We start from the raw sequence: 25,046 nt of genomic DNA, 5'->3' as shown, positions 1-25,046 counted from the left end.
CATGTAGTATCGGAATATTGCACATATACTTATAATATACAATAATAGAATTAGAAAAAAAAAAAAAAAATTAATAATAATAAAATATTATTAATCGATGAGTTAGAACTTTTCCTGTACTCATAACCTCAATTATTCAAAGATGTAAATAAGAATTGAAATATTTAGAAAATTATGGAAAATATTAGAATCAAATGTAGAGTATAAGAAAAGCTCTGATGAAAGAAGAAAATATCGGGGTCGTATAGGAAAAATTCGCTACAGATTTTTGGAGGAAAATCAAAAAAATATTTTTAGTACGTACCATTTCATTATAAATACCTGCTATTTAATTATATATTTAACAACAATCTATATACGTATACGGGGCGTCCCAAATAATAATATTCAATTAATTTTTATAAGGAAAAATAGTAATTCAATAAAATTCGTTCATTATCATGTATATTTATTATTTTTTAACGGGTAATATGCAAAAAATATAAAGAAATAGGTTAGAGCTGGAAAATTTTTTATCATACATTTTATAATCTCAGTGACCTATTACACCGTATACATTCGTGCATGACACGGACCGGGATGTCGAGAACTTACTGAACACACCGTTATCATCTTCAGATACTGAAAGTAAACAGTCTCTGAAGACGATAAGTTGTTTACCGAAACGTTCCTATCGGACATATCACCGATACTTTTGGAAAAAGAAATGGGGATCCGAATCGACGTCGAGAGGGAAAACAAAAATAACGGAGAGTGTTTCCCACGGAAAAATATGACAAAAGGATGGTAAACTGTAGCGACAAGTATCGGATAACATCAAAAAACAAAATTAGAGCGAAATTGATAATTTTATTTGGGACAACCTGTATACATATTTATAGTATAACGGCGCGATATATATTTTTGAATAACTTTTTAAACAAATGAATTTTATTTTATTATTAAATGTGGATTGAATTTTTTTTTTTTTTTTCGATTAAATTAGTTTTAATTGGAATATACAGGGTGATATATAAAAATGTTGCTTTTGAAGTGCTATACGTTTGTTTTTTTTTTTAATTATTAAATTGCTATATTATACATCGTATCGATAAAACGAAAAATACGATCGATTATCAAAAAAAAAAAAATCGTATTTTTCAGGATGCTGAACAATTTTATTGCTTAAATTTATAAATTTTTGAAAATTATTCTCACAGAAAGATCCTATTGTGATATTTTCAAACAAACTCGCATTTAATTTTTTCGGTTTTGTAAAAATAGACCAGTCGATGGATTTGAATTTTTCTATATTGTTGCGATTTACTGGCCTAAAAAAGCGGTTTTCGAAATATCGGCGTAATTTACAAACACTATAATATATATATATATAAATCTCTGAATTGGATAAATAAAATAAAACGAACAGGATGGTACGGGCGACATCTACCGGGCGGCGGTTAAAACAAAATAATAACGTCCGTAATTCCACAACAAAAAAAAAATAGGAAAGGGCACACCAATTTTTTTTTTTTTTGTTATCCCATTATAAACAATGTTCATTTCCTAAAACAATTTTACGGTTATTGAAATTACACTTTCAAATTATTGTACGATTTTTGTACAATGTTTACATTTTCTTTTTATTTACTTACAATACAACAGATAATATTATTATTAGAATGATGAGAGCTACTACGAGGCAGATTATGATGAAGATCTTTTTCTGAAAAAAAGAAACAAACGAAAATAAAAGTAAACAAAAAGAAAAAAATCAAAAGTGACGGTTTCATTCAAGATACGTGCTATTTTTAATAAAGAAAAACGACATTATTAATTCATTCAAATTAACACATCGAAATTTATATTTTAAGCAAGTTCAAATTTTAGCAATTCATTCGTTTTTCCATATAAACAAAGCAGATTCTTTAGTAAAATAAATAACGAAAATTACGAATATGATATTTGTACAACACATAATTACTTGTAAATTGACCTTTACAACATTCACAAGCTTAACGTCATTGTGAAATTTTGCAACGGCCATTTTACGATACTAAACACAAAAAACAAAAAACCAACGCAAAAAATGAATAGCGTCTAAGCGGCAAATCGAAAGAATAAAAAAAAAACACTTATAATCAAATGGGTTTAGGTGTATATCGATAACGGATAGATGCATAAAGAGTTAGAGAAAATGCTTCTATTGTTCACATTTGTTAAAACTACGACGCGAAACGATAAGACGACAGACATTTTTAATACAATGTATACACACACTTGATATACCTGTCTTATCATAAATTTCCCCACCAATAAACCTTCTCCCGCGAAAATTAATTCCGACGGGAATCTTCTTTCGACTACTAAACCATAGAAAGGGTTGTAAGGAATTAGTCCTAGTTTAAATAGGGCGATAAAGTCAATCGAGTCGAGTTTTTTTTTCCCGTTGGTATTAATTTACGAGGGAGAAGGTTTATCGCTGGGAAAATTTGTGATAAAATAGGTATGTCAAGTTTACGACGACACAAACAAAACAATAACGGACGATTATTTTAGATCTAAAGATTTATAAAGACCCAGACGCCCCTTAAAAACCACCCACGGACACACGAAATACTATCAAAGTGAAATAAAACTTACAAAATGTTACGGCGCGATTATTTTTTTATAAAGTAGATTAACTTCTGAAAAACAAAAAATAATAAAAATATCGTTGGAATATTTCGATTTGATAAAATAATTTTTACGGAAAACCCATTTGACACTTACAGGGTGCTAGCTAAGATAATTGCTATTACGGCGAGTAATATTGCAATCAGGATTATGATGTAGATTAATTTCTGGAAAAAAAAATTTATCAATTTAAAAATAAATAAATAATTTTTACTTATATGTATATACAAATTCGGGTACAAAACGTCCTACAAAGTTAACCAAATACCTAATTCTTGTCATCGATTTTCCTATTCCAAACGTCCATGACGATTTTCGATCTTCTTCTCTTTCCGTTCTCCCGTGAAATCCACTCAATTATTTTCTTTTCCTCCCCCAATCTTTCTACAAATTCACCTAAAAATCGTCTGCTTTTCCTCAATTTATTCTATAATCGTTTCTTTCTATCTAACTTCGACGTTTTTATGTTTTCTTTCATTCCTTTTTCAAAATCGTTTATAGTTCCCACGTCGCGTTATAATTACGTATTTTGTCTTTTCCACGTTTATCTGACGTTTCCATTTTCCGCATTCAAGTTGTATCTGTAGTTTGTATGTACATTGATCCCCATTTTTTCTCTTCCAAACTTTCGAAACATATTTTTCGAAAAGTTTTTGTTATACGTGAAGTACCGCCAACTTTCATTGGTTAAATTTTTTGTTTTTTTTTTCCTAATTCGTATTTGAAAAAAAAAACATGAAAATGTAAATAGTAAAATTTGTAAATTTCGTCAACAACAACAATATATTCAAATAAAATATTAGATTGGAATTGAAAAAGTTCGACAACGTCGTATTAATCGATAGTAATATACGAGGTTTATCAAAAGATATATCGAAATTTGACGGATACCTCGAAGGGGCGCGGAACAATCCGAAAAGCATTTTCTCTAATAAAAAACCTACCCTACCACCTACCTTTCTGGCTTTGGTTTGATATCCTTCGGCTTGTATCAATTCGGTGCGACCTTGTTGTACGTGAGTTTGAGCATTCTCTACGTGATATTCCACTCTATCGACGAGTTCACCCTAATTTTCGGATACGTTCGGACGGGAGCGGGTTAAGGGATACGAAAGAATAAAAAAAAAAGAAAGAGAAAGAGAGAATGTACAACATAGAAAGTAAAACATATCGCAACCATATATATAGGTATATATATATATATATATACGTACAAACAACAGTTAAAAACCCAAAACATTGTGACAAAGGCACATATATAAGTAGTAAAACCATTTATTAGTAAGGGTGCAAAGCAAAAGGTGTAGAGGAGGACGTGGGTATGAAAGGTGATGATAAAAAAAAAAAGTATAAAACCAAAAATCAGAAGCGATCTTTTGAAACACCACGTGTATGTAATTATATATATTTAATAAATAATTGAGGGAATGAATTGACTCACCCGTCTGGCACGACTTTGATATCGTAATGCCTTTTTAGTATCTTGGGTGGCCGTTTGTACGTAATCCACTGCATGTTCGACATGGTATTCGATACGATCGATCATTTCACCCTAAAATGCCCAGCGGGTGGAAAATATTGTGTTAATATTAAACAGATAGTCGCCCATAGAAAAACACAACGTGCAGTTTTTGGTGTTTTGTTAATTTCTATTTTACTTTTTTATTTATTTTTCTTTTTTTTTTTGTTAATTCCACCGGTAAATTCAATGAAAACCACCAATTTTTGTTAGTAAAACGATTTAAAGTTTCAATCAACGTATAGAATTGAAAAAAGTTTGTTAATAAAAGTTTAATTATTATTATGATAAATAACATGCAGTTTAGTAATAAATATAATCCGCTGGGAATAGGTGGAGAAATGTGTCGTTTACGCGATAATTTTATTTTCTTTTCACTTTTCGATATGCAGATTTCATTACAAAAGTTTAATTTTCATATTCAAATACGACTTTAAACCAAAAATTTCGAAATTTTTCTATACGAGGTCTGGTTATTAAAAAAATTATTCTACATTCCACATTTCCAAAACGTTTTTTTTTCCATTGATCGAAGCAGTGCTGGAAATTTTCTTTGGCGAGGGTCTTTTAATCTAAAATCGGGTCCGTTTCAAAGCAAATCTTTCAAAGAAATCTGAGCAGACCAATTGACGCTAGAGTTTTTAATCGGGAGGCATATTTTTTGGCACCAAAACGTTTCTTGGTGTTTACAATTTGTCGATTTTGATCGATGTTTTCGGAGTTGAAACAGTCATCTTCAGTGCCTTTACTCAATAACACACGCACGTGTTAGACCTTTTACAACAATTTATAGCACTCACCCGTGTAGGGCGCCCTCTAGGCGCGCAGTCTCGTTATTTAATAACCACACCTCGTATATAAAATATTTTTAATTTCAAACGAGATAAAATAAATGATCGACGTGAATTAAATGACTTTTTTTAACTAACAAGATATTATATAATCATATATTCCAGACAAGATTATTTCCCATAAATGCTATCTAATTAATTTTATTTTATATGGAAAAATTAAAGTATGGGAAATAATATTAAAAAAAAAAAAATTGAATTAGATGCACGCCCATATGAACTGGAAAATTATAGAAGTACAGTAGAAACTCGATTATCCGGCTATCCGATTATACTTATTCGCGATTATCCGCTCTATTAATTGAGCCAATTAAATAATTAAGTATTATTGAGTCAGGTTACGGAAAGTTCGACAAACTAGTACTAAAAAATCGAATTTGCGCAAACACTAACGACTCGGAACCGGTTTGGAACCGAATTAAACGTTTTTTTTTCCATACATTCGATTATCCGGATTTTCGATTATCCGAATCACTAACAACAACAACCTTTAGTCCGGTAAATGGAGTTTTCGCTGTATTTTATAAACAACGACAAAAATTAGAGGATTATTTCGAGTTTAATGTTTCTAGATATAGATTTTCGTGATTAGACGTAAATATTTCAACAAAATTAACAAAAAATTAAACGTTAATCGACTGTTTGAGTCTTTTAAGATCTCGAACCGAATGTTTATTTTATTAATGATTAGATTAGATGTCACCGTTCCATTAGAGCAACGTAAAACTGTCAAAAATGTCAAACAAGATGAATCGCGAAAATTCGAACACTCGCAAATCAGTTCAAACAAAAACGTTTTCGAACAGTCAAAACATCGAATCGGTAGGTAATCCGCCGTACTATCGTCCGATGATTTCTTTTTATTTTTGTAGTTCAGAAATAAATTTAAAAGTCGACGACGTTTTTTTTTCTCTTTTGAAGCAGCGGTTGGATGCGTGAAAATATTTTTGGAATTTCCTAAATTTTTGGAAATCAAAGCGTTCGACCAATCAGAATGTAATTTCTCGTACATTTTTTATTATCACGTAGTTTTTAAGGATATTAAACGATTCAGAAGAAATAACAGAAAATCTAGTTGAAGAGACAATCAGATATTTTAAATTTTCAACGATTAAAATTCGTTTATTCATTCATGTTTGTAAAATGTAATTTTTTGACGTGCACCTAATTTTTTTTTATATGTATATATAAAAAAAGAACTTTCTCAATCGATATCAACACACACACACGTACAAATTATCTGAAATCTAAATCGGAAAAAATGACGCGAAGAAAAAACGATATTATTTCCTGACAATTTTTCTTTTTATTTTGAAAAATATTCGACACGCAAATACACGTTTTATATTTTTATATCGTAAAATATCAATTGTTTCGACGAAAACAAAACGTTTTTATATTTTATTTCGACCGTATTCGACGTTTGTTTATATTTTTTTGACACATACAGTGTGTCCACGTAAATTGGCGGCATACGGGACATAACTTTTTTATTATTAATTTTACGAAAAAAATTTATTCTTTATAAAATATTCTAAATGGTCCAAAACCTAAAATTCGATCATCGGATGTTGAATTTTTTCAGTCGTATACGAGGTTTGTCAAAAAATGTGATTTTTACTTTAAAGTACTTTTCTTTTTGACAATATCGAAAATTGTTATAAAAAAAAGATGTTTAGAATTGAAAATAGCTTTCAAATTGTTTATTTACATAAAAAAAATATTTTTTTCTGCATTTTCTATACGATTACGTTGGAAATTCAAGTTTGCACTTTAATGCGTTGCATTTATTAATTATAAATTTGATTAAACAATTCTAAATAAACAATTATCTCTTAATTTTTATCTAACACTAACAACCTTCAAGTTGCTTTCGATATTGTCAAAAATAAAGGTACTATAGAGCAAAAATCAAATTTATTGACAAACCTCGTATACGATAGAAAAAATTTAACATCTGATGATCGAATTTTAGGTTTTGTACCATTTAGAACATTTTATAAAGAATAACTTTTTTTCGTAAAATTAATAATAAAAAAATTTCCCATATGCCGACAAATTACGTGGACAACCGGTATAATTTGACTGTATTTTAACACCTGATAGGTATAAAATTTTTTCTTGTATCTAAATGTTGTTGATTTTGGGTCTTTCCTGTTTTAAAATAATTTTTTTGTAATACTTTTTTAAAAGAAAGATACATTTTGACGTTTCGGAGTAATTCTTTAAGTCTTCATCGAAATATTTTAATAAAGTATTACTCCGAAACGTCAAAGTTTATCTTTCTTTTAAGAAATTATTACAAAAAAATTATTTTAAAACAGAAGATACTGAAAATCGAGTACATTTAGATGCATTAATAATAATTTTTTTGTTTTAATGAATCAAATTTTTAGTATAATTTATAAATTACACCCTGTATAAAGGATATTATTTAAATTTCTTATTTTTTAGACGTTTTGATATATTAATGCATCTAAATTGTTCTTGATTTTAGGTCTTTTCTATTCTAAAATTTGACGTTTTTACTCATTTCTTCGAGTCTTTATCAAAATATTTTGATAAATAAAAGTCGAAACGTCAAATTTTATCTTTCTTTCAAAAAATTATTTCAAAAAAAAAACTAATTTTAGAATAGAATGTCGAAAGGTCTAGAAAATGAGAAATCGAAGAAATTTTTTTTGTTGAAGTCCTAAAATTCCGCGCGAAAATTTATGGTTCAATATTTTTAAACGGAATTCATTATAAGTCAACGTGCGTACGTGTGTGTATTTTGAGATATCGATTTCGATCGATTCATTCAATACAGAAACAAATTCAATCGATATAATAAAACTTTCGACGGAATTCGTTTATTTTTCGATAAAAAAAAAATTCTAGATGGGAAACATAATGTACCTGATTCTCTACCAACATCGCCATATCCATAAACATATCGTGCAATTCTCTAATTGAATTTTCTAACTTGATGATATCGGCGTGCCTCGCTTCGATATCGGCTAATGTCTGTTTCGCTTGTTGCGTTTCCATTATGATCTACGGAAAAAATCGCGTCGAAAAAATAAAAACTCCAAAAACAACGCGCGTCAACTTGAAAAATAGACAAATAAATCACACGTTTTAACTTAATTTCAAAGTTCCATTCAATTTACGAGCGTTCAATGGATATTCCAAAGTAATTTGAACAAGTCGAAACTATTTGATTGCAAAAATATTATTTCCAATCGATCCAAGTTGGTAATTTCTGATATATTCCGATAGGAATCCAAGGACTCCAATTTTCGCTTGACTTTTGGTCTTTCCATTCTGTATACTCTTGGTGTCGAGTATTTTATTGAAAATAGTCTCGAGTTTTTCGGTTTTTTAATCAAAATTTTCTCCAAAGATATGGTACATATCTCAATTCGTTAAAGTGCTTAACGTACGACGAAGAAAAATCAATTTTTTCCGCCGATTTATTCTTCTTCGGTCTGTTTGGATTTCCTCTCGACGTTGATAAAGGTTGTTAACCGTATAAACTATATATATACAAAAAAAAAATGAACCGATTTACGCATCTAAATATTTGAAATATACGGTAAATAAAATGATTGATTGAGAAACTTACACCTTGGGTGAAAACTGCCGGATTTCCTTGTTCTAACATTTCTTCTAATTCCTCGTTAGTTGTTTGCCTACCGGCTGTAGAAAGACGAGGTAATTAGCACAAGGTAAAATATAATCCAGATAATGTCTTATCGAAACAGAAACTAAAGATATAATCGGTAAACTGTAAAAAATATCAAGATATTTAAAAAAAAAATCCTATCATGAAAATTTCTCGTTAGATTTTTTTTGTTTCGCTTTTTGTTCATCTCCATTCGACAAACGTATTAAACTCGAACAACGAAAGGAATTAATTGAGCTATAAATAAAATAGGACACGGGAAGGAACTTATTAAATATACGACAATCTCCATTATACCAATTTTATTTTCTTGCTTTAATTTAATCAACGGATTCCATCACGAAACTCGGCACTTTTTACGAATAGATAATAATAATAAAAAAAAACAGCAGCTATTCGCCTTTTTGGTACTTCGATTCATAAAATAAGGAATTTAATTATTTTTTTTTTTTTATTATCGTAACACATTCTAGTACATTCGAATTACGAGAAAAAGAATGATTAATACTTACTAATTTCTAACTGCCTTTGTATTCTTCCTTTACACCTTTCTCTGTAATCTGTTTGAGTTCGGTTATATTCAGTCATAACTTCTACGAATTTTCTGGATAACGTCGAATGTTGAGTTTTTCGTATCCTCAGATCCGCCGACGATTTATTTTTTTGTTCTTCCGTTTCTATATTTTGTTCTATAACTGTAATAACGGGATAAAAAAAAAAAACACAAAATAGATACGCCTAAAACATCGTCGAATGCGTTACTCAATATCCAGATATAAATTTATTATAATGCGAGTTATACAAGGGTATCGGGTATTTGTTTTCGCGCCGCATCCGAAACGGAGCGACGGTGATTCAATGCGAAATATCGTACACGCCACGCCACGCCGAGCGACGATAGCATTAGGAAATGGATCGGGATGTTCGCGATGAAGAAACAATTGAAGAAGTTGTGGTGTCAAGCGTTAAACGTCAAAAAAACGTCCTTACATTCGATTTTAAAGGAAGATTTGCATTTAAAAGCCCGTAAAATTCAATTGGTTCAAGAATTGAAGGAAACTATGGACTATGGTAATCGAATGAATTTTGCGAACGAAATGACGCAGCGATTTAATAATTTACATAAGTAGCAAATTTTCACCTGAATGTGGTTATGTTAATAAGCAGAATTGTCGGTACTGGGCAGTCGAGAATCCGAGACGAAAGCATAAACGACCCCTGTACATCCTACTAAAAACTAATTATTGGTCCTTATTTTCATCAAGATCAACGAGGCCGAGTAATCAATGTGAATAGTGACCGTTACTTTTGGTCGCAGAGTTGCAGGAGTTTGTAGGTTTCAATTCAAGAACGTGGTTCCAGCAAGATGGGGCCATTTGCCATAACTCGATGGAAGTTGTGAATGATTTATTCCCTAATAAAGTCATTTTGCGAAAGGGTGACATCAACTGGCCTCCCAGAAGCCCCGACCTTAGCCCTTAGCTTGACTATTTTGTATGGGGATACCTTGAAAGTAAGGTTTATCAAAATGATTCAATCGAAGGAAAACATCAGGTCAGAAATGGCAGCAATATTAAGAGTTTTAGGTCGACGTGTTATCGGCAATCTTCGTTCCCGTTTAGAACAGGTGCCATCATTTGGATAACGTCATCTTTTCCAATTCGTACGGTATCAAAAAGTAATAATAAAAGTTTACTTGAATTTCCAAATACCCGATACCTTATCTGGACATCTTGTACAAATGGAGTTTCCAGTTTCGAATTCATCATCTTCTACCAAATTCGGAATGTCCGGATTAAAATTTAATACAATCATACAACCGACGGTTGTTGAGAAAACGCTTTTGTCTCTGTCGATGAATGTTTCATTGGAAATCGCTTTTAAATCCAACTAGGTAACGTAAAATCGTTACTAGGATGTATATAAATTAGAAAAAAATTTTTAAACTTATTATCGTTACGTAATTTAATAATACGCTTGATATCTACAGCTTCAATCGACCGATACGAAAATCGACATCCTAGTTAGAAATAAATTTGAAAATTTGAAAATTACATAACATTTAGTTGCTTGTCGAGTGTTGTATTTCGATACGGGAAAGCTATGGCGTATCGAAAGAAACTAAATCATACATTTTTGTGGTACCTAAATACGAAAATCGTGAAAAACGCTTACCCTTTAGCTTGGCACGGACTTTATTGGCAGTTTTCTTGATATCGGCCATTAGATCTTCCAATTCCTGTTTCGTTTCTAAAGCAAAAAAAAAAAAAATAAAAATCGTCATCTTAATCGCGAAATCAACGGCGATTAAAACTTTTAAAACAACGTATAATTAAAAATATAGAGAATAAAATAATAATAATAATAATAATTAGGGTAATTGTTATTGATTCTGGGTGTAAACCAAGTAAATTATTTACTTGAAACAATCTATTTCCTTTAAAATTCGAGTGTAGAACTTTCACCGTATCGAATTAATGACAGACCAGTGAAAATCATTCAAAGAACACATTTCACAGACCGTAGTATCTCCGGAAAATTAAGCCCGTTAATTGGAAGCCTCGCTTCGTCTCGTTTCCCATCGATATTAATTTACCGAAACAGTCAATTACCGAAATTAATTGACAATTTCCTTTTGATGGTAAACACAAATTAGGACATGGACATATTTGAACCATATTTTCGTATTTTTAATAAATAGTTTGTATGTTTCAAAAAATTGCGTTACAGTAGACGCCCTCTTGTTCGGCCTCGGCTGGATCCGCCGCCGGATGGTTCGGCCGGTCCTAGGAGGACGAATCATATCCGACTTTCGACAGGTCTTTACTTGAATTTTTTGTTTCCGGTCGGTTTAGTGTACGGGTGGTTTCGTTATCGATGGGTTGCACTTTACCTGTGTTTCCTAAAATTAGTGAAAAACGTAAAAATACGTTCGTGACTATGCAACAAAAACTCGATATCCTAGAGCGTCCAGATAAGGGTGTATCAGTCCAAAGTATTTGTTGAGAATCGAAAACCCATTGAATCTTTTTGTACACAAATTGAAACTGAAGCACGGTCGCCAAAAAATATCGCCCGGCGCGCTCGCCATTTTTTTTTCAAATCCAGTATTCGAAAATCGAAGATTGAAAACAACCGGAAAATAAAATCCTTTCGGACGTCGCTGTATCGAAATCCGGTTATCAATTTACATGACGTAGTCGATATCTGCGCGAGATGTTGTAGCCGATGGCGGTTCAAAATAAAAAATTTATAGTTATTAGAATCGTCCACTTTTATTAGATTTTTCATTTCGAATTAAAATTTTCTTTGATGAATAACACTCTGTATTTTAAAATCTTTCAAAATTGTTTTGATAAAAAAGAATTATTTACGAATAAAATGGCGAATGTTTTTCGCATCCGCCAGTTTTTGCAGCATAAACTTTCGATAGTTTTATTACTAAAATCGATTAAAGTTTCGCCTAAACCGTTTATAACGATCAATCAATTAAAGGAGACTTGTCAAAAGCACGCGATTTCAACTTCCAACAGACACAAAAACCCTTATAAAAAGACGCAATAAGAAATTTCCGCTGGTCAGCTTGTTGATTTCCGTATTAATCAGTCCGCTATTATTAGATTGTACAATAAAACAAGGACCATCTATCGAGGATTAACAAAGAGCTCATTAATCGAAATATTATCGATTTTCTATTCACAAATTTCGAAATTTATTAGATTAAATTTTTTCGATATACGATAAATCGACAAAAATTTGTTTCGGTTTTTTTTTTCTGACCGTTTCGGAATTAATGACGGCTACGAGAAACCGGAAAATATTTACATAAATTGAGTTGATGGGAATCTTTGGAAATTTTTCGATATCTCGCATTCGTTCGCTAAACGTTCTATTTCTTTGGAAAAGGGGGAGATTTTCGATAAGCAAATTAATACAAACGTGGGTAAAGTATAACGGAAATTTTGAAGATACAATCTTACGAATTGATTATTAACAAATATCCGGTATTTATAAATATAACATAAATTAACCGAGTCTTTTTTGAAGAAGTCATTTGTGGAAATCCTTTCAATATACACGTTTTTATATTGAATATTTGTCGAATTTTGTCAGATTGTACAAATTTGTTTTTCTATTTTCTTTTCGGGATATTATATTTGCCGCTTTTACATTATTTTGTTATTATTTCTACGTCGAAAAATATTCTCGTTAATACGTAACTCACTCGAAACTTGTCGATGCGATACTCAAAATGTTTTATTAGACGCGAACAATGAAACATTATCGCGATCAAAAAAAATAACAGTTTGAACGTGATTGATGATTTCTAAACAAAGAATATTTTCGTGTCAGCAATATTACATTACATATATATATATATATACGAAAATCCCGATGCCAAAAATTTTGTTTTCACGTAACATATTATAAATTGATATTTTCCAATTTTTTAATAGTTATTTATTGGATTGGATGCAGATACTAGATGTTGATGTGTTTGTGATTTTGATATTCGTATTTGTGGTGATTCTATTAGCAATTTCAATCTTTTTATTGAATCATTATACAAAATCATCGAAGTGAAATTGTCAACTGTCAAATGTCAACATTAAAGTGGCTAGTGTGAATCCAGAGTGTCCCGAAAGTGTTTTGCACTTTAACTACGCGGAACACTCGAAACGCGATTTATTTTATAGGCGCGGTAATTCATGAACTAGGTCAACGATATGGAGGCGTATCACAAACTTGGAATATCGGTATAATATAGCCAAACTTCTCCATTTAATGTTGTACTAACGAATATAGCGACTATCAAACTAACTTACTAATTAACTGAACTTTGGTAGACCCTTTATTTACATTATACTTGTCGGTATTTACATAATTGCCTTCAAACTTTGTACTGGAAACTGTTTTCCCGGTATGTAATAACGTTTGTCATTTCCAAAATTTAACTCAATACAAACAATAATAAAACGATAAATTACCTACAGAAAAAACATCATTGTTATTCATTAATTTAGGCAAAACTTCGGATGAAACAAATAATTTGAGAAAACGCAAAATCATCGATGTTAAACTGTCAACTGTCAACATTATCTACTCCGGAGCGACCCGAAAGCGTTTTGCAGTACGGAACTGTCACTTTCGCTACACGGAACACTCGCAACGCAACTTTCGGTATGTGAATTAATACAGAACGGTCTCGGCGAGATAAAGTTTATAAAACAAAAACAGATAAGTGTTGAAATTTTCCATTAAATTTGAACTTTTCAAAAAAAAGGGACTTTTTTTATCGTGGTATTTAAATTTTTTCGAAATGTTATTTGGTGTACACTGTAAATTATTTGGCGCATATAATTTGTCCTTGAAAATCCAATCCATTCATTAACCAACGAAACATTTAAACGCACGAGCAAAAAGAGAACGCCGATAAAAAGCTTTTTCAGCTTAGATAAGCCCCTTTTCGTTGTACTGCGGTTGTAAAAACAATACCGAGTTTGTCGAGGAGTTTTTCCACTCGTAATCCCCGATATCGCCCCCGAGAGAAACGATACAGATACACACGGATTTGATATAAATTTTTTTTTTCTTTTCGAATTAAATTAACGTAAGTACTTGCGACTCGATGTTTTCTAATTAAATCCAATTACAAAATTTTGAAATCAACGACGGATATACGAGGGTAATTGAACAAATTTCGTAAATATTGGTATTGAAGCGCGAGTGAACCAAAACAAAAACCAATTTCGACCTTTTCGAATTTAAAATCCCTCTAAGAGATGAAAAATATTAGTCGAGTCCGCAAAAAGCTGAAGATTTGGACGTAAAATCAAATCGGTTGGCGTTTTACTAGAAAAATGAGGTCGTCGTCGTCGAGATTTATATTTTTTATTACCCCAATAAAAATGGGGTCGAACGTTACTTTTCTTTAAAAATTTATAGCTCGAAAGATGCTGATAATGATAATGAAACAAATATATTAACAAGAAAAACATTCAACAGATATAGATCAATATTGAGTCGAGAATAATTTCTCAAACTGTTTTATTATAAATTTAGTGGCGCATCTGGAAAGGGGGTACGAAAAGGCATTAGCCTTAGATCTACAATAGCGCATTGACAATAGTTCTACTGTAGATCATCCTGATACTATTCATCAGTCGAACTAAATTAAATGCATTGTTCCAAATTTAGATAAATCCGGTGAGAAATGGCAACAGCCTCAACTCAACGATTATTTTAACAATTTTACAGTGTAAAAAAAAAAATATTCTAATAATGAAATAATAAGTTGTAAAACACGTTTTACGAAAAGAATCAGCCGGCTAGTCGATGAAAATTTAATTATCTATATTATAACACCATACCGATGTCTTTTACGTGGTTAAAACAAAAAAAAAAGTTTATGCTGATTAAAATAGAGTTGATATAAGATAGGATTTTTTAAAATATTTCATTTATTGCGTAAAAAACACCTTCGTCGATCGAATTTTCATGAAATAACGAATTTTAAAAACTTTTCCCTCTCTCCGCAAGGCCGGCAAAGCACTAAACGTCAAAGACTAATTAACCTGACCTAAATACCTGTTCACGGAATTGTGTACATGTATGTACATGCATTATTCAGCGCGTAATTTATATAAAAAAAAAAAATAAAAAAGAATTTAACACGATTTCCACGAATTCGCGTAAACGGCTTTGGTAATGATGGTACTTATTGAAATATGGCGATGGGACGTTTCGAGTTGTTACAAAATCCAAAAATTTATCGAAATAATAAAAAGTAATTGATAATTTTCAGTGTTAAAAATCAAATTTGCGGATCAATATGTTACGAAAACCACCGCAATACAAACAAGTTTCGTACCTTATAAAAATTTGATTTATCGATTTTTGAATACGTTGATTTTAATATAATCGACGTACTAGGAAATATTTAGCGAATCATCATGAAACGTCGACATATTCTTGCGTTGGCGTCGCTCGATATCCTCGAGTATTTTCCCCTACGCGCCATTGTCGCTAACCCTCAATTCGATGCTTAAATCCAATTTCTGGTTTTTTACTGCAAATGCGAAGGTATGCAAGCGACAATTCACGACATTCAAATCTTCTGAAATTCCTTTGAATACCGACCCATTTTATAAAGAATAAAATCATCGGGTATACAAATACGGGTAACGCACGAAAATGTTTCACGTACATCTAAATGTCAAACTTCACGATGACAATGTCAAATTTGATATATTTACATCGGTGTTGCCAAATCTCGAAACAATTATATTACAGCAATCCTCGTAAAAGTATTCGGGATCTTTGTCTTGTTATAAACTCAATTTTAATCATCATCATCATGAATTTATTTTAGTTTATATTCGGAAAGTCTAACAAAGAATTTATACTGTACCTAATCGCTTGGACTAAAACTTTTTACGGCAATTATAAATAATGATCTAATCAATCAAATAGTCGTATTTACAACCCGCTAATGACCTTTGTGGATCGATAGGGAAATAATAGGAGATTTTCCACTTCAATGTTTTTTTATAAGCGTTCAATATGATTAATAATAGTTGTCCCACTAATTTTGTTTATAATAATAAAAAGTATGCGCCAAATCGAATTTTAAAAAACGAAACATCACAGTTGATACCGTATGAAAAATGAAGCACGTGTTCGGGATTAAAAGTAATGTAAAATAACAAGGGAAATCCCTAAAGTTCAACTTGATTTACGATACAAAACAAGCGACAGATAACACAACCTGTCGTCCGTGATCGCTGAATCAACGTTCCACTAACGTAAAAAAAAAGTAATCGTACATCACGAGCATTTTAGATCCACAATACAGCTGGTTTAGTACGAAAATGCTGTTTATAATATACATATTTCGCACGGATTGACGTAAAATTTAATTCAATATGGAATCCCGTGGATTTGACGTTACGTTTTAAACCGAATATTATTATATTCATAAACATCGTCGAAATGTCGTTAATTTCCTATGAACTATTCCGAACAAACTCTGAATGACATTTGAACGCACGTTTAGATTGACATTTGACATTGACATATTAATGAATATTTGAGATGTTTGTGAACATAAAGTGATTTATCACGATTTTTAATCACGTAGAAAAAAACATATAGGGTAGTTCGTAAATACCACAAAAATGACGTGGAAGACGAACGCGCATGCTGGGATACATTGGAATTATTCAGAACACGTTCGGAATTAGTTATTTATGTTATATATGCTCCAGAAACATAGAGTTTTGAAACGCACTATTTCAAATTGCTCATGAATCTAATGACAGATCATGTTTTGAACTTAATCGAGAACAAAGCTACAATTTCGCAAGATCGATGTCGCACAGATGATATAGAGTTTGTGGTGGATGCAATGATTTTGGATTTTACACATCAAAGACCTTTTCCATAAATCAAAACCTATCTGTAGAAATATTAAGGGAGTATATATATATTATTTAGATTTAATTCCTCAAAGGAGACTGATAAATACACATGGATAGATATTCTTTGGGAAAATGAACTGAAAACAGGGCCGGATTTAGCATTTTGGGGCCCTTAGATCCAATAATTATTTCCGCCCTTAATTCTGGTTAAAGTTACTTTCCTAACAACCTTTGTTGAGAAATTATATCAGACTTATATGTTAATTGCTTTAATACCACTCCAGGATTCAATTTTATCATTTTTTTTTCGGAAATTTACTCGGTACTGGACTGAAAAATGTCTGAATAGAGCATGGCCATTGCTGCTACAGCAGGGGCTTCAAATTTCAGGCCCACAAACATGAATTACATACAGCTCTGACTGAAAGGGACGCTAAACCATAAATTTCATAAATAATTCCTATTAAGAACAGTGCGGAACAAGATAAATGAGATTGATACATCATTTTATTTATAATTTGGTTCATTCGTGATAAATGACTCATAATTTGTGTAATCGTATTAATACAAGTGAAAAAAATTCATCTAAAGAGATAATAACGATGATAACAAGTGGTTCATTTATAATAAATTGTATCAATTAAATAATTTTCAATTCGATTGAAAGATAAGAAACGACAGTTTACTCACTTTCATCACTCTGCGGTGCTGAAAGTATGGAACTGTGTTTTTTCTTAACCTCTTCTACATTGGCCTGTATCTTTTCTATCATGTCCCGTATCTCTTCAACCTGTAAAGAAATGTAAAATTCATGCGACCAAACAATAATAGTTGTCCCCTTACTTATATTTTCAACGGAATTACCCCATTTGATTGATTTTTAATATTCATACTAAATAGAAATTTAATTTTTGCATATTAACTATAAACAATGCAACTGATTCATTTGGAAAATATTAATATTGTTTTGATTGAAGAAAATATTTTCAAATGAATGTGTACGTAATAATCTATTAATAATAATAATATTCATAACTTTAAATTTTTAACTATGTATGCATAATATGAGCAACAGTAGGGTTGTGTGTTTACAATGCACTATTATGAAGATTAAATGTATGAGTCAATGGGTAATTCCAAAATCGGTCAGGTGTTTTTCGGAATTCTGACGTAATTATTAAATAATAATCGTTTGTAAAATACAATTAAAACACATACCTCTCCGAAAAACGCGTCCATGAAGCCGTCCCTGCCTTCAACGTTGACGGCAACATCATCGGGGCCCACATCATCATCGTCGCTTTGAGCCTAATAACAAAAAAAAAAGAATAATGTTACAACGAAAAACTGACAAATATTCAATTGAATTTGATAGGTGAGGCTAGGACGTGAATGACATTTCGGTAACAGTTTTTCTTCACCTAACCTAATTGTTGATAATCTATCAATAATTTCTCGTGAAATTATCCGAGCAATATAACAAATAATTCTTTCGTCGATTGTCTCCAATTTACATCAACTGTCATCAAAGGTAAATATTAAATAAATTAGATTTTTTAATAGTAACTTTATTTGATATTATATTACTAGATATGCGATATGTAGGTAGATCGGGACCTACCGCAACAAGAGCTGCTAATCTATCCTTTGTCATTTTAATCCGATCTTAATATCACAAACCACTGGAAACTTGAGTTTTATAAAATAATCCCATTCAAACTATCGTTTAAATACGATCACAACTAGAACGAACACCCGACAAAACTTGGATCAAACGGCCACCAGTTTTCTAAATAAAAATCGATAGAGATCTGCAGTACGGTCAGGTTTCTGCGCCTGCGTCGGTGACGTATAATTTTCACGTGACGTCACTGAATAATTTTAATCTTTATTAATTTTTTTCTTGAAATTTATAATCAATTTTGAAGTTTATTCGTGAAAATTATAATTTAAATACTTTTTTCAACAAGTCGATGTATTCGAATGACATAAACTCTATAATTTGTAAAACATTTGGCGCGCATACCCAACACCATCTCACATCTTGTTGTGAACGCCATTGTGAACTCTAACGACTTTGGAAGAGAGCAAAAGTAATCAGTGATTTTTTGTGCCATCGGTGTTTCCCAATACTTTTTATTTACAAGGTAAACATTATTTTTTATGCTGATTGCATCTCACCATTTATTTTCGTAATATAACTATTACTAACCTAGCAAAATTATAGTGAAGTCGGTCCGTTGATATCAAAATCCTATGTAACATTCTCGTAGCGCCATTCGACATTGAAATTAAAAAGTTACAAAACGTGCTTTGTAATATCATTTCTCAACCGTGTTTTTACGTTATTAACAATACTTTTTATTATATTTTTATGTTGCAATTTATCCGTTTCGAGATTTTCTTTGACGTGTTGTGGTGATAATATCATGGCAATATCGTTATAAAAATTAAATGTATATGTCTAGTATTCCTATGTAATGGTAGATTTGAAGTATTATAATAAAAATTGAATAGATTGTAATACTAAATTTTGCTAGTTCAAAAATCCGTTAAAAAAGGTACTTCTTTTAGATATATTTAATCATGGCTGCTGAACAAGATATGCCGACTTTCAAATGTGTCTTGGTCGGTGATGGTGGTACCGGTAAAACAACATTCGTCAAAAGACACATGACTGGTGAATTCGAAAAGAAATATGTAGCAACTCTTGGAGTAGAAGTTCACCCTTTGGTTTTCCATACAAACCGCGGACAAATTCGGTTTAATGTATGGGATACAGCTGGACAAGAAAAATTCGGAGGGTTACGTGACGGTTACTATATTCAAGGACAATGTGCGATTATTATGTTTGATGTAACGTCCAGAGTCACATATAAAAACGTACCCAACTGGCATAGGGATCTAGTAAGAGTTTGTGAGAATATTCCTATTGTGTTATGCGGGAACAAAGTCGATATCAAGGATAGAAAAGTTAAAGCTAAAAGCATCGTATTCCATAGGAAGAAGAACTTACAGGTATGTAACGTTCAATTGAAGTTCTGTTTTAATTTATGAATCATCAGTGGGTAGTTTTTTTTATTTTTGGTTTGGGGACGTTTTGGGTTATCAAATTATCTAACTAGCAGGCGATGTGTCTCAATACATATATTTATCTATGCAGACAGGCTTTAAATAGCTCAATAGCATCTTATTTCTTGTTGAAATCAGTCGGTATTAGATTAGGGAATTAGAGAATATTGGGGCTGCTTCAATTTCTTAATAATTTAAAAGTAAATAGAGACCTAGTACTATGTATGAACTATGTCTAAATGCATTTTTCTGTATACTTGTCCCCTATATTTCAAAATTGTTCATTTGGAATGTATTACCTCTGAAATTTACAAAATATGTTTTAAAACCTTGGAATTTTAATTTTGGTTGTTAATGAATCATTCTAATTTATCATTTTCTATAAATAGAATTATTTATATGTAATAATGAAATATAATTAATTGATCAATACTAACAATTAATTACCTAAGTATATATATATATATATATATATATATATATATATATATATATATATATAAGGAATATTCACTTCATTCATTTATTTTTTTTTTAATTTGATTAAGGAATTAATTCAAAATTTCCTTTTTATTGATCTTCAACTGAAACTTTATAGAGTAGATACTCTGCTGTTTTAAGGGGATATTTAACCTACTACCAGTTTGAAGTCGTTTCTGTTCATTCTGTGAAGTTCTTCAGACTTCTCATATATTTATCAATATTTTGGATTGTCTTGGACTTTCAGTGATACTCCATCTGATTCTTTACGGGTTTGTTATTGATGTTGCATCTCAAGAGGCCACAGTGAGTCTCTGGTCCTAGGTATAGAGTCGTTTCCTTTCTTTTGACTGCTTCCTCATTGCCTGATGTACTCTAAGAGTACTCTATTTTTGTTAACTAGTGCTTTTAGAGTTTGTTTGTACTTACACACTAGTTTGGGCGAAGGTTTCAGGACTTTTAAAGCCGCTTAACTATATGAAAGAATGTGAATGTGCTTTTTAGAGAAGTTTCTCAAACTTTGCTGAGCACTATTGTTTATTGCAATTCTGGATTTTAGGATTATTTTAATAAATCTTTAGAGATATTTTGTTGTTAACTTAATAAATTTGATAGATTTCCTCACAGATGTATTTAATTCTTTTTTAAGGATTTACGTATCTTCATAAGTGTAAATGTTTTTGGTACTAAATTTTTAGAATGTGTGTAAAACAACATTTAATGAAGAAAAATTGATTGTATTTCCATTTTTTTTGTAGTACTATGATATTTCCGCAAAATCTAATTACAATTTTGAAAAACCTTTCCTGTGGTTGGCAAGAAAACTCATTGGAGATCCCAACTTGGAATTCGTAGCCGCTCCAGCATTACTTCCCCCCGAAGTCCACATGGACCCACAATTGCAAGAACAAATTGAAAAAGATCTTATCGAAGCTTCAGAAACTGCGTTGCCCGACGACGAAGAAGATTTGTAATTCGAATTGACTTTTAAAAACATTTTTTTTTTTCGCAACAACGCCTTGGAATATTGTAAAAATTTTGTTAGTTTTTTATTTTTTAATTTGCCCTAATTCTCAATACATTTTTGTCGTTCACGAGCATAAAAATAACGTTTGAATAAATTTTTTTTGTGTTTCATTCTGGGGTGTTAAAAAAAAGACACGCGATTCAACAAAGTGTAACGCAATTGTGTGGATTGATAAATTACAAGACTTGTTAACTTAATTTGTACTTGTATTTCTGAGTAAGAACTGTTGATATTTTTATATATAAATATTTTCTAAATTTGTTAAGAGAGTTTTGTCTGAGAGAGAATGTTATTTGGAATAATCCTTGGTATGTTTGTTGGATTGAGATATCGTATCTTGATTCATTTTTTTTGTAATTTTTAACAGTTCTTTGTAAAGAGAAATAGTTTTAATTTCAATAAAGAAATTTTCCTTAACAAATTATTTGATCAACAAACAAAAACAAATACCTATCCTCAGACTATTTACGAGTCTATATCTTTGAACTGAATTACAAAATCATTAAAAATTATCATGATAATTACACTGGAGAAGCTACTTCAAGAAGATCGGAAAGAAACTTTGAACTACCCAAGAGACTGCAAATCTTATTACTTGCTTATAACTCTGCATGGTTGATAAACCAAAAATGGTGAAGAAACGTTGACAAAAATTATGTATTTAATTCCAGATAAATTAGGGTCGTAAAGGGTAATAAATATATTAAAAAATGATTTTTATCCTTTATTACATTCAGGTATAAACAATAATAGTTGATACTTTTTAACAATTCATTGGTTTAAAAGCAACCATGTTGAACTACTGGAATAATAAGAAAAAACTTGTGGGAGAATCATGAATTTGAATTTTTTTCCAGTCCTAATAGATACATTTCGTTCCTGATAAAAAAAATCTTTAATAAACAAACAGTTCACACACTATTTTTAAATAGTTTTTCTTGTTATTAACACAGGTAGTGCTTATTTTGCGGACGCCAGTTTCTTTTCTCTGGCTTTTTTGCCTTCTGTTAGAGCCATGCGTTCGTTTTCTGTAAGACGAGGTAAAGTTTTTGTCACTACGCCCGTTCCTAACGTCTGTGATCCATCTCTTAAAGTAAATCTTTTACCTTGTTCCAATACCATTGGTCTCATCATTTTCAATATCAACCTAAAATCAAAATATAACAAAAGTATCGGAAAAAATTAGATATTCAAATTATTCGAAGCTTGACTTTAAACCTGAAATCCGTATCATTCGTGTTTGTTATTTCATCCTGGTAGACTGGCAAAACTGAAGGAAAGCGGGATTAGTTCAGTTTTTGAAAGACCCAGTAGATCCATTAAGGATGTATATTCTCGCAAATTCTCTGTCCTGTAGCAGAAATTTGCAATTTTTGAAAGAGGCATGATTTCTACTCGACAGTCAGATGGATACTGCCTTTATTCCGTGGCATCAGGATGCCACGTGACCATCTAGCATCCTGCAGTGAGGCCTTATCTTAAGGAAGATATTGCTTGTCATAATTTTGTATGTACTTTAAGTTAATTTGTTATTTTAAATACAACATGTACTGGTGTTTTTGGTCATTTTTAATAAAAAATCTAATAACTATTTTACTTTTTTGTTATGAAATTTTACCTAGAATCTTCTCCGGGCATAACCATTTCCTTATCAGGAACAACAACTTGTGCAGCACAATCCCATGTTCTGCAGAACATCTGTAACTGTATGAATGATGTGAATGGCTTTGTACGACCACCTTCGTCTTTACTTAGTACATATACTTGAGCTTCTATATGATCGTGACTTTTAACCGTACCAGGTTTTGCCAGAATCATTCCTTTAAAAAACATTATTAGAAAATTTAATCAGTAATCATCTTGATTATAAAACTAATTACAGTAATTCTCTATAATCAACTTGATATATATTCAAATAAACTTTGAATAAGTTAGACATGAATTTTATTATTATTCACCTCTCTTAACATCATCCCTTTTCAATCCCCTAACTAATGCTCCAACTTGATCTCCAGCATGGGCTTCGTCCAATATTTGATGGAACATTTCTATACCGGTAACAACACTTTTCAATACTTTATTGTATCCCACAAATTCGCATTCAGCTCCTTTTTTCAAAATTCCCCTTTCTAATCTTCCAGTTACCACAGTACCTCTTCCAGGAATTGAATAAGTGTGTTCTACTGGAAGCAAGAATGGTTTGTCTAATTCTCTTACGGGAGTGGGAATATACCTATCAACTTCTTTCAATAATTTCATAACTGCTTCGGAACCTGTGAATTATAAAATTGTTATGATTAGATATGAGAAAAAAAAAAATGCCCAATTTTGTACCACTTTGATTATAGATGATATTTATCAATCTCACCTATTTCAGGATTTTTTCCTTCCAAAGCACAAAGAGCAGATCCAGCAATAATTGGGATATTATCTCCATCGAAACCCATTTCTGTTAATAATTCCCTAATTTCTATTTCTACTAATTCCACCATTTCTTGATCTGCAGCATCAACTTTATTGATGAATACCACGATGTGTTCAACACCGATTTGTTTGGCTAATAGTAAATGTTCTCTAGTTTGAGGCATGACACCATCAGTTGCCGCTACTACCATTATAGCTCCGTCCATCTGAGCGGCTCCTGTGATCATGTTTTTTATATAATCTGCATGTCCTGGGCAATCGGTATGCCCGTAATGTCTGTCTTCTGTTTGGTATTCTATATGAGCGACATTGATAGTGATACCTAAAACAAAATGGGTTAATATTGCAATAAAAAAATAAATAAAAATAACACGAATTTTATAATTTACCTCTTGCTTTTTCTTCTGGTGCATTGTCAATATCAGCATATTGGCGCGCTTTAGCCAATTTTTGTTCTGCTAAAACTTTGGTTATTGCTGCGGTGAGAGTAGTTTTACCATGATCGACATGACCTATCGTACCGACATTACAATGTGGTTTGATACGTTCGAACACTTTTTTTTCGGAATAAAACCTTTTTTGATTATATTGAATAGTGGCAACTTGTATAGTTTTACAATAGTTTCTTATTTTTGTCGTAGCCCCACTTGTAAATAATTGTTTGAGGGAACGATGTACCGCTAAAATGATTTAAGAAAAAATCATGAGAATAAGCTAACCTTCAAATATAATAAAACATATTTACCAGGTGCCAAAGTTCTCGCAACAATAATTGAAGTCATTTTGTTAATAACTAATTGTGTTTTAAATAATGTACTGTTTATTTTTTGTCTAAAACACCGGGCATGAGCTTTATTATTTAATCATAGGATAATGGCGAAATTAGTGACTATTGAGATGGTACGATATATTTATCGCAAGTGAAAAATCA

The 25,046-nt window shown here is 31.3% G+C and overlaps 3 protein-coding genes across 9 annotated transcripts in view; 1 reads left to right on the top strand and 2 right to left on the bottom strand.

The window, feature by feature from the left end:
- Nucleotides 1–18,925, bottom strand: part of LOC130445466 (syntaxin-1A) — a 23,941-nt gene extending 5,016 nt beyond the window's left edge. Inside the window, exons 1-11 of one of the 5 annotated variants that reach the window (XM_056781087.1) lie at nt 18,734–18,872; nt 18,331–18,420; nt 17,803–17,902; nt 10,868–10,942; nt 9,205–9,387; nt 8,633–8,706; nt 7,924–8,061; nt 4,097–4,207; nt 2,752–2,822; nt 2,623–2,666; nt 958–1,705 (exon numbers count right to left, since the gene is read on the bottom strand). In XM_056781087.1, coding sequence (XP_056637065.1) covers nt 2,660–2,666; nt 2,752–2,822; nt 4,097–4,207; nt 7,924–8,061; nt 8,633–8,706; nt 9,205–9,387; nt 10,868–10,942; nt 17,803–17,902; nt 18,331–18,420; nt 18,734–18,766 — 882 coding nt within the window. In that variant the 5' untranslated portion in view covers nt 18,767–18,872 and the 3' untranslated portion in view covers nt 958–1,705; nt 2,623–2,659. Of the gene's footprint in view, nt 1–957; nt 1,706–2,622; nt 2,667–2,751; nt 2,823–3,611; nt 3,723–4,096; nt 4,208–7,923; nt 8,062–8,632; nt 8,707–9,204; nt 9,388–10,867; nt 10,943–17,802; nt 17,903–18,330; nt 18,421–18,733 lie in introns of those variants that run through there. The other 4 variants (XM_056781089.1, XM_056781086.1, XM_056781088.1 and 1 more) reach the window with 4 other exon arrangements.
- LOC130445468 (GTP-binding nuclear protein Ran) lies at nt 18,327–22,583 on the top strand. 3 transcript variants are annotated; one of them, XM_056781092.1, is made up of 3 exons: nt 18,327–18,643; nt 19,687–20,130; nt 21,423–22,409. In XM_056781092.1, the coding sequence occupies exons 2-3, from the start codon at nt 19,699–19,701 to the stop codon at nt 21,636–21,638; spliced, it is 648 nt and encodes a 215-aa protein (XP_056637070.1). In that variant the 5' UTR covers nt 18,327–18,643; nt 19,687–19,698; the 3' UTR covers nt 21,639–22,409. The 3 variants fall into 3 exon arrangements, with proteins under 3 accessions (XP_056637070.1, XP_056637068.1, XP_056637069.1); XM_056781090.1 differs by lacking the exon at nt 18,327–18,643 and adding an exon at nt 19,124–19,259 and having other exon boundaries at nt 21,423–22,583; XM_056781091.1 differs by lacking the exon at nt 18,327–18,643 and adding an exon at nt 19,316–19,568.
- LOC130445465 (elongation factor Tu, mitochondrial) lies at nt 22,403–25,046 on the bottom strand. Its single transcript, XM_056781084.1, has 6 exons — nt 24,861–25,046; nt 24,505–24,795; nt 24,060–24,437; nt 23,650–23,964; nt 23,310–23,511; nt 22,403–22,838 (listed from the first exon to the last, which is right to left on the bottom strand). The coding sequence occupies exons 1-6, from the start codon at nt 24,895–24,897 to the stop codon at nt 22,652–22,654; spliced, it is 1,410 nt and encodes a 469-aa protein (XP_056637062.1). The 5' UTR covers nt 24,898–25,046; the 3' UTR covers nt 22,403–22,651.

The sequence above is a fragment of the Diorhabda sublineata genome, chromosome 6 (genome assembly GCF_026230105.1).
Source record: "Diorhabda sublineata isolate icDioSubl1.1 chromosome 6, icDioSubl1.1, whole genome shotgun sequence".
NCBI classification, from domain to species: domain Eukaryota; kingdom Metazoa; phylum Arthropoda; class Insecta; order Coleoptera; family Chrysomelidae; genus Diorhabda; species Diorhabda sublineata.
Note: the sequence above shows the minus strand (reverse complement) of the source record. Positions and strands in the feature narration are given on the sequence as shown.